Genomic DNA, 9,990 nt, shown 5'->3' on the forward strand with positions numbered 1-9,990 from the left:
CCTCCAGTGTGATCATTGTGTATTATGCCAGTCATATTTTCAGACTGATTCAAGTTTTTAAGCCCTTTTTGTTTCTCTCCTCTTTGTAATTATTAAGCTTTTGCCATTGGAAACCAACAAGGATTTTCCAATCAAATATCATCAGATCAACACTAATTCAGTCGAATCCTGTTGTAATTTGAACTAGTAGCAGAGTATGTATGCAACTGATTGATTAAAGTGTTCAACAGATCCCTAATTAAACCAGAGTATTACTATGTATGTATGCATAAATCAGCCTGCAACTAAGGTTTTATGCTGATAGATGTGACAACTCTAATTGTATAAGATTTTTCTTTGTCCCCTCTGTATTTTCTTTGGAGTAGGACATCAAAGATGAACTGTAGATATGAATGTGATGTGCCTTTATTTACAAGCCAGGTCCATTGTACCAGTACCTTTCACACACCAGGATTTGCATACTGCACACATATTTTCCTTTCCTCCATGAATCATCCTGTTTTTCCTCAGCTTGGAAATTACAAAAATTTACTACACATTGCCACAATTTGAATAGTGTGGGGTTGTTGGGATGGAATGGAAAATGCAACTGTAGCGCATCAAATACTGAAATTTAGGGTAACATGTATGTATGCTATACCATCCTCCTCCTCCTCCTCATCATACCTAGTGTTAAACAAGGGAAAGTTTCGGTTGGGGCGTCGTCATCGGCCTTCGATGATGATGCGCATTGCCCTAATCTTGCAACTCTGTTTCGTTAACCAATTAAGGAACATTCTGGAAAGAGGTACAAGCTCATAGTTAGTAACATGCTTGTTTTTTCAAATGACATATGAGATGTTGCTGTCACTCAATTCATCTATATCTTTTGCTTTCAGAAGAGTTGCGGTTGGTGCGTCGATATGCAGTTGCTACCAATGTGGATTATGAGCCAATATCACAATTTTAGTTTTGCAAGCAAATCCTAGACCGATTTCGCGTTTCAGCGGAGTCCGAAGCTGATTTCGTCTGTCCCAGCCAGCAGCCTCTGTATGGAATTCATTTGGGAGTCGTCGCTATTACCTTTCGGTATCATGATAATACGCGATGTCCTCTTGCATTCGGCTGCGCAAATGAAGCGCAAGTTCACCTTTGAGAAGTTTCTATATGAAGTTGAGGGTTTTTCTTGGAGCCTTCCTGAAGATCATTGCAAGCTGAAGCCTTTCTTGTGACACTTTGATTTGTCTTGCTGGCTGTCCTCATCTCTCACTCTCAGCTTCCATTCACCATAGTAGTAGCACCACCAGCACTAATGGTCTACCACATATGGCTACACAGCTGAGGCCTGAGATGTCATTCTTGTTCTGCCTTGGATGGAAGGCATGAGAGATATTTTTTAACCTAGCTTGAATTTGGCTCTATCATAGCCAAGCAGCTCCTCAGCAGCCTGTCATCTCTTGTCCACTCCAATGCACCAGTGGCAAATTATTTCCTATAATATGATATGATGCAGCAGTAGTAGTAGTATATTTTTGTGCTTAGGGCCTGAATGAATCATATGGGTGTCACATGGGGCTTGCCCCTCATCACATGTACACCTCAGTTTCTTATATTTCACTTGGCCCCCTCCACACCCTATCAGCCAGGTTCATTTGTGTATCTCTGGCTATGCATTAGGTGAACTTTCTTAATTCTCTCCTTATTTGGCTCCACATACCAGCATTAGGTTAGCTTAATCACATGATGCAGCTGCATTGCACATGTTTTGTTATTTGCAATGGTGACCTCAAGCTTATGTTTTCCATTTATTTTAAGTTTTTGCAATGTGACATGTCTGGAAAAAAGATCAATCATTCTTCTTCCAAGCTCAACTGATCCATAGAGTAGATCAATCAGACAGGAGTTGGAGGGGGGAAGAAAAGAGGAGATCACATCATGGACCACCCTTTTTGTTTGACTTTTTTTTTCTTCTTCTGATAGATAGATGTAACCTGATATTATTTTGTGAAGAGGTTGGAGATTATGACCCCCAAACTACATCTCCTAGGACCACAAATCACACCATCTCATCCATATAAGAAGCTTCAACAGCACCTTAACAATGAATGAAGTGCCACTACTAATTGGGCTGCTGTTTCCTCCCCAAAAGAAGGCATCTCTGTTGCTTCTCAACCCTGATGCCTTGCAGGTGAGATCACCTGCTTTACAGCTTTCTCTTGCTGCATAGGAAAGGTATTTTGCAGTGCTCAAGCAAAGTGAGGATCTGGGCACCCCAGCTCCACATGAAACTTCATCAGACTGCCAAAGTGCTGATTTTCACTCTTATTTTTGTACCAGTGCCCTTCTCTTTGAACATTTTGTATTGCTACTTTGGATGCAAAGGTAGCCCTTGTCGACACGTAATCACCGCGATAATTTTCGCACAGTAATGCCTGGCAAAAAATGGGAAACAAGATTAAGCAGAGATGACAGAGATCAATGGGTCTCCACTGTCCAGTCAGTGTCAATGTAATTCAGCTCAGATCTTAAAATAGGACCAAGACAATGATTGCCAGGGGTCCATGGATCAACTGGTAACCATTCAGTCAAATGGGGGAGATAAGGAGGCGCAAAATATGCGTGCGCGAATTAAAGAGCATTTCCACATCAAAGCAAAAGGCCGTCCCACGACGACACGTAGAGCCGATATAAGCCGATTAAAACGGCGATGGAGACGGCCATTTTTTTGTATGATGATGATGACGACGCCAAATGAGCATTTCTGAGGAAGCTTTCACTCCCTGCCTCTCCTTTTCAAGGATGCCTTGCACACACAACCTTTCTTTCTTTATATCCATCTGCCTCCCCTTTCACACCAGGATTGGGCACACTAACAAGCCAAGAATATGATAAAGTCAAACATCAACAACAATACTAGGCATCCTACCCCAAGCAAATTATTCACTATTTCTTAGCGTTTGTTTGTAGGAACGAAAGGCCCATCATATCACCCCGCTCGAGACGATGGCCCAAGCAAATTGTAATAAAGGGAAAAGGTTGGGTTTGAAGGTCTATTTTAGCGTGTCTTTTCGTCTGAAGGCTGCAATGGTCTTTTGGTACCATTCAGCACCTTGGAAGGAGAGCAAGATCGCCCACCGAAAGTGCTTAGGGTCTCCTGATCTTGACCTTGAGAGTCCATTGTAGCTTGCCTTCTGGGCGTGGTATATCCCTCGGTAAGCGAAGTGGCACCTCGAATTCTCCGAGGGATGACAATGGGGACACCAGGTGCAAATTGTCTGGGTAAATGTTGACATTGAGCTGCCTCGCCACCTGTTGGTAAAGTTTGATGTTACTACCTACAGATTAATGTTTTTAAATAAATAGCGGATGACAGCGCTGGAAGGGAACCTCGGAAACAATTTCATCCTTTGTTACTGGAGTGCGCAACTCGATCCCTTCCGAGATGAACCGCCTGAACACCTATGAAACATAAATATTTTGATCAGCACTTGCTAGTACGAGACAAAATTGTCCATCTGGAACATGAACAAAAGTAAGCTGCACCAGGACTCCAAAATTTGGTGGAATGATACTAACCAAGAGAGCATTATCGAGCCGTTTTGCTGCCGCTTGACACTGCTTCAGTTTCTCTTCCGCTTGCTGTTCAAATGGTTGAGTTTAAATTAGTAACATTTAAAAACAAAATGAAGTATGACTGGGAAAACACATATAAAGGTCTGTATTTAATGGAACTGAGAAAGCATACAAAAACAAGAACTTCGATGTCAGGATTCATTTACAAAAAAATGTTGTTTTAAGTAAGCATCAAAGGGATCTTTTCTATGCACAGTATGGAATGGATGAGCTGGACGTTACAGTTCAGAGGACAGCTACTATACTTGTGTATCTGAAAAACAGTATTGGAACAGTGTTAACTAGCTGGCTACAGTGACAAATGAACTTAAAAAGCACTATATTCTAAACATAATATCTAGGAGTAGAAGCCAACAGATAGAAGACGACTTTTCCAAGGCAACATCTTCACTATTTTCAGCACCATATGTTTAGAGTGGGCTTGAAGTGCGTTAACCAAAACAAATCCAGTGAAGACAGCTCTGGACTGATATGGTGTTAAATAGCAAACGGAGTTTCAGAAGATGAATAGGAGAGGTCAGTTTTGTGTACAAATCAACCAAAGACAGATCTAGACAGAAATTGTGTTGAATGGCAAACGGGGTTTCAGAGAAGGAAGAGAAATTTGGTGTTAAAAACAAAATGAAGTATGACAGGGAAAACACATACAAGATCTATAGTTAACCAAACCAAGAATTTTAGGAGCTAAAATTAACAATAACTTCAATCCCAGAGTATTCAGTAAGAAAAATGTGGTTTTAAGTAAGCATCAAAGGGATCTTTTCTATGTACAGTATGAAATGGATGAGATGCACATTATAGTTCAGAGGACAGCTACTATACTTGTATATCTGAAAAACAGTATTGGAACAGTGTTGAGTAGTTGGCCACAGTGACTAACGAACTTAAGAAACACTATATTCTAAACATAATATCTAGAAGCCGAGAGGTAGAAGAAGACTTTTCCAAGGCAAAATATTCAATATTCTCAACACCAGATGTTTAGAATGGGCTTGAAGTGCGTTAACAACAGATCCTCCAAAGACAGATCTGGACAGAAATTGGGTTTCAGAGAAGGAACAGGATGGGTCAGTTAGTTGTGTAGTAAGAACTCATCGACACCTCAGTTCATGAAAAAGGAAGAAGTAATCAGTGCACGACATACCAGAGCATCATCCTCCTCCTTTGAGACTTCTTTGACAACCACCTCCTCCTCGCGCTTGTAAAGCTGATAAAACAAATGAGAGACTTGTAAGCCCGCAAAGCGGTAATAGTTTACAATGCAAATATTCTTACAGTAACTGAACTCTACAAGAAGTGTACTTCAGTAGCGATGAACTAGAATGAACCACAATAACTTCAACACAATTAGCTCACTGAACACTAGTAGCATAGAGTTGTGTATAAGGCTATTCTACCAAAGAGCTAGATGTAACAAGTATAGGAGAACTCGTACAATTCATACAATACACAGAGGCAGAACTATTTTCAGTAAGAGTATAGTAGCAAGAGTAAGCAGTGCTTGTGAGCCGCGACGGATCATTCCAAAACTGCACGGCCATCGCAGCATGTTTATTTCTTTCGGGGGAAGAAGAAGGAAGGAGCGAACCTTGGTCTGCTCGCGCATGAGTATGGCGAACTTGTCGATGTTGGGGACGGCAAGCATCTTGGGCATGAGGTAGTTGCGGAAGTGCCCCGGCGCCACCTTCACCGTCTCCCCCGCCTTCCCCAGCTTGTCGATCGTCTGCGGTGGATGATCTCAAAGGTTAATAATTCACACTTCCCCGCAAATTTAAAATCTCCAGGGACATTGTTGAAATGAACGGCCAAAACCGAAGATTTATCGGCCGGTCAGGAATACTGCTGCTAGCTTGAAAAGTTTCAGAAATGCTGAAGATTTATCGGTCAAACTGCCGCTACGGCGGCGCCGGCCTCACCGGATCGAAAGCATCCCGCTCGAACTGACCGGAAACGCAAGCGGCCAGCGGGATCGTGGGATGCATCCTACGGAAGTGGAGGAGGACCGGCGGAGCGTCGCGGGCTGAGATTTGGGGAGAGGAGGGGGGGAGGGTGGCTTACCGTGGTGAGGATGACCTCGAGCTTGCGGTAGCGGAGGCCGTGGCCGGAGAAGAGGACGGGGTTGGTGGCGGCGGCGGCGCCGAGGCCGGGGCGGCGGAGGAGGGCGGCGCGGGCGGCGGCCATGGTGGAGTAGGGTTCAGGGGAGGGAGGCGACGGGGGCCGGCGGCTGCCACGAACGGGTGCGCGAGTGGGAGTATTGGTGGCTTCCCGCCGGGCCGGGCCGGTGCCAGGCCAGGCCCGCTAAAGAATCTCCATTTTTTTTCTCTTTGATTTTATTTTCAAATTGGACCTTATAAACTCACGGCCGTCGTCATTCCCTCCCCGTCCAGCATATCGGTGTCGTCCCCGCTGCATCTGCTGTGTTCATGCGCTCGCCCATCCCCGTCGCTGCCACCCTCTTGTGTCGTGGTTGCCGCGCAGAGAAGACGACCCGACGACAATAGCATAGCAAATTGAGATGACCGCATCTCCACCGACGACCCCACCCACCCCGCCCCACCAACCACCGCCTCCCCCCACCCGACCCACGCCGCCGACGAGCATTCTAGCGTGGCGCGGAGCGCTCAACTCCGCTCACTCGACCACTCTGGCCCCGGAATTGGTTTGGGAATAGTGCTGAGCAACAGTGACGTGCCGGATCCAGTTCGGGATGAGTGGGGACCGAGGGAGCGGAGGTCGTCGACCGAGGATCTGGAGGCGCTGCTAAGAGCGGCGAACAAAGCGGAGAAGGCGAGGGAATCCAAGTTGGCCCTCGTCGAGCGCATCATGGCGAGGGCGACGGAGGAGGAGATCGACCATCTGTTCCAACTGGGCTCGCCGCTAGAGTCGGAGCAGGTGTTGGATTGGGCTGCAGGGGAAGCCTCGTCGATATCGAGAGTGCAGCGCGCGAGATGGCGACCATTCCGCTGAGATCCATGGTGAGCTTAGAGAAAGGGGAAAGGGATTAGGGGGAGGTGATCGTTGCTTGATTCCATATCCCTCTGGTTCCGAGCAACTCTGGCGAGAGCTCTGGTGCGCCGGCGCCTGCTGATGGGTTAGCAAGGGCCGTTGGGGATATTTCCCAAGGGAGCCCGCGTGTCAGCCAGTGTGTGCCTGAGAAGAAAAGTGTTGTTAATGGGAGCTGCTTTCTGTATGACAAAGCGTAGTTCCAAAAGCCGCCTCCACAGTTTTCTAAGGAAGAGGTGCTCTGGTCGGTCCCATCCCCAGCAAAAACTAGGGTTCGTGCTGCCAGAGGCAAGCTGGTCTGGATCCGCAAAGATCCACTAGTAGAAAAAGGGCCTAATGTGAAGCACATTAGTCCCGGTTTGTAACAGAATTGGCACTAATGTGACCATTACTGCCGTTTCCAACTGCTAGGGGGCGGAGCTCATTATTACCAGTTCGTGCATTTCATTTCTGGATCCAACAAGTGTCACACCTTCGATTTTTGCACACGTTTGTTTTGCGACGTATATGTACTCTATAGCGTTGGGGTTTTTGTTTTTTCAAAAAAAACGAAAGCATTCTTGTCCCTTCCCTTTTTTTTCCTTTGCAGCCAAAGACAAGGGGGAAATCCTACTAGTGCATGGGATCACAAGGTGGTCAATATATGTGACCGGTCACCATGGGCCCACACCAAGTGTGAATTGATAATCAATCAAAAGCAAGAACAAACAAGCTAGCTTTTTTTTTTCCTTTATGTGGGAAAAATGAAGAGTCCGACTAGTGAAGTTCTTGGCTAAAAATCTTTTGAATAAAAAGAGCCATAGGGGTTCTCGGCCCGAAAATCCTGCTCCAAATAACACATCCAAATGTCGTTTCATCCACTTGTGCCGATAACACCTAGTAAGCTTGTCAAGAAAGTATAGGATGCCGATATATTCATCCCGCCGCTTCCTCGGACCACCGCCGCCCATCACCACCCCCATCCAAGGATATACTGTATATGTTGGATTCGGTAGAAAACAAAACCCTTTCGTGCCGAGAAGTCTCTCACAAAGGAGTTTCTAAAAGTTCTCACACTAAAATCTCTAATAAAGGATATGATCCAATCAAATATATTGTTACACCATGCTAATGATAGGTCGAGCGCCGTCCTTCAAAGAAAAAGGTAGATAACCAAGTTGGAGGAGGGTTTTTTTTTTGGGGGGGGGGGGCATTTATCCCAGTTCCAGAGGCCCTTTAGCCCCGGTTCTGGAACCGGGACTAAAGGGTCGGGACTGAAGGCCAAACCCTTTAGTCCCGGTTCACTTACGAACCGGGATAGAAGGGGCTCCACGTGGCCACTGCGGGGCGGCCAGGCAGGAGAACCTTTAGTCCCGGTTGGTAACACCAATCGGGACCAAAAGGCCTCCACGCGTCAGTACCTGGCAGGAGCTGAGGTTTTTTTTGGGGAGGGGGGGTGTTAGGGGGTTTTCGAGGGTTAATTTAGGGGTTTGATCATATTGTGTTAGCTAGCTAATAGAGAGAAGTGATCTCTCTTTCTCCGTGCTTGGTCGACGCTAGCTACTATACGTATAAAGAGAACTCGACACGCTAGCTAGTAAGCAAATGAAGGAACCATTAATTACAGAAGATCGTCATGAACATATATATATGTATATGTGTATATATATATATATATGTATATGTGTGTGTGTGTGTGTGTGTCTATATATATATATATATATATATATATATATATATATATATATATATATATATATATATAAGTGAGACCTTTCTTTCTCCGAGAGATTGGCCGAACAACATGTTTCGTATATCTATCCGACGCTACTACATATATACAATATAACATGTCTTATAATCCATAACATCTAGAATCAGTTCCAACTTCCACATAGTATTTTCCGGCTTTAGGTATGACGTGGTCAAGAAAGAATCCCGCCAATTCCTCTTGAATTGCTCGTATGCGATCATGTGGTAGGAGTTCATCCCGCATCTGCCATAACTAATTTAAAAAAGGGGGTCAATACATATATATGAATGAAACTCAACACAATTGATGGTAATAAAATAAAATTGTGAATATTTTTGTTTATGTACTTCATATTGCTTTTCAAAGTAGCCCCGCTTAGAGGCCGCCGAGTTGTAGATGAACTCGCAAACGTAGTACCCACAAAAAACATTCTCGACTTCCTGCCACAAGCACTTTACGAGAAGTAGAGTTCAATCAAACTGATAATCAAGCATGCTAAATGATATTGATGAAACTAGTTAGAATCAATGGGAGATGCGCGGAACTAGCTAGTAGTACTTACTTTCGGGTGTGTAAATAGCAGCTCCATCGGCAGTCCCAGAACAATTGCGGTGAACTCTTTCATGATCTGAGTGGTGCCTTGCTTTTGTTTGCATTCTAGCTAGTTTCATGATTTAGGGTGGTTGTTTGCATAATGTCTTGAACCGGGTTGTAATTTTGCTTCCCACGTACGTACAATGGTCACTTTCGTTGTATGTTTTGCATTGCAGGCACCACGCCGACGCCGTGCTTTTTATTTCTGGATCACGTCCACTGCCCTTTCGTTTTTGCGCACGTTTGTTTTGCGGCGTATGTGTATTCTATGGCGTTAGGGTTTCTCGTTTTTTTTCTTAAAAAAAAAAGCAATTTGTCTGGTTTCTTTTTCTTTTGCAGCCAAAGACAAAAGGAAAATCTTAGTAGGAGTATGTCGGATCACAAGCTGGTCAATATATGTGGCCGGTCACCGTGGTCCCACACCAAATGTGAACAAAAAGCAAGGAGAAATGAGATAGCTTTTTTCTCTATGGGGAAAATGAAGGTGATTTCTACTTGGTCCATGTGCTTGGACGGTGTTGTTGGGTCCTACCAGTGAAGGTTCTTGGCTAGAAATCTTTTGAATCAAAAGAGCCCTGAGGGTTCTGGGGGCTATAATTAATCCTGCTCCAAATAACACATCCAAATATCGTTTCATCCCACTTGTGCTGATAACACCTAGTAAGCTTGTCAAGAATGTATAGGGACGTCGATATATTCATGGCCGCTGCTTCCTCGGACCACCACCGCCGCCCATCATCACCCCCATCCAAGGATATATTTTCTCAGAGGTTGGATTCGGAAGAAAACAAAACACTTTCGTGCGGGGAAGTCTCCCACCAAAGGAGTTTCTAAAAATGCTCACACTAAAATCTCGATAATGAAGGATTATTTGTCCGAATCAAAGATATGTTTGCACCATGCTAAGGATAGGTCGAGCGCCATCCTTCAAAAAGAAGGTACATAACCAAGTTGGGGGAGGGAGGGGGTATGTACATGCATGTTTCATTTCCTTTTTCTTTTGTTGCGGTTAAAGACAAAGTAAAAAATGTTACTACCTCCTATCATTG

At 44.7% G+C, this 9,990-nt stretch overlaps 2 protein-coding genes across 2 annotated transcripts in view; one reads left to right on the plus strand and one right to left on the minus strand.

The window, feature by feature from the left end:
• The window catches only part of LOC119288337 (scarecrow-like protein 22), a 3,971-nt gene extending 2,361 nt beyond the window's left edge, over nucleotides 1–1,610 (plus strand). Inside the window, exon 2 of the mRNA XM_037567959.1 lies at nucleotides 879–1,610. The gene's annotated coding sequence lies outside the window, so the exon portion shown is untranslated. The remainder of the gene's footprint in view (nucleotides 1–878) is intronic.
• Nucleotides 1,611–2,706: 1,096 nt separating this feature from the next.
• On the minus strand, nucleotides 2,707–5,847 carry LOC119288339 (50S ribosomal protein L9-like). Its single transcript, XM_037567960.1, has 6 exons — nucleotides 5,671–5,847; nucleotides 5,201–5,335; nucleotides 4,757–4,819; nucleotides 3,556–3,618; nucleotides 3,367–3,438; nucleotides 2,707–3,288 (listed from the first exon to the last, which is right to left on the minus strand). Exons 1-6 carry the CDS (start codon nucleotides 5,791–5,793, stop codon nucleotides 3,124–3,126), a joined length of 621 nt encoding a protein of 206 aa, XP_037423857.1. The 5' UTR covers nucleotides 5,794–5,847; the 3' UTR covers nucleotides 2,707–3,123.
• Nucleotides 5,848–9,990: the final 4,143 nt, after the last annotated feature.

This window comes from Triticum dicoccoides, chromosome 4A (assembly GCF_002162155.2).
Source record: "Triticum dicoccoides isolate Atlit2015 ecotype Zavitan chromosome 4A, WEW_v2.0, whole genome shotgun sequence".
NCBI lineage: Eukaryota > Viridiplantae > Streptophyta > Magnoliopsida > Poales > Poaceae > Triticum > Triticum dicoccoides.

Excerpts from the sequence above, each read along its gene's own strand:
- LOC119288339 (XM_037567960.1), bottom strand. The coding sequence starts at position 5,793 with ATGGCCGCCGCCCGCGCCGCCCTCCTCCGCCGCCCCGGCCTCGGCGCC. Across the intron at positions 3,439-3,555 it reads GGCTCGATAATGCTCTCTTG|GTGTTCAGGCGGTTCATCTC; the intron begins GTTAGTATCATT and ends TATGTTTCATAG. Across the intron at positions 3,289-3,366 it reads AGGATGAAATTGTTTCCGAG|GTGGCGAGGCAGCTCAATGT; the intron begins GTTCCCTTCCAG and ends CTTTACCAACAG.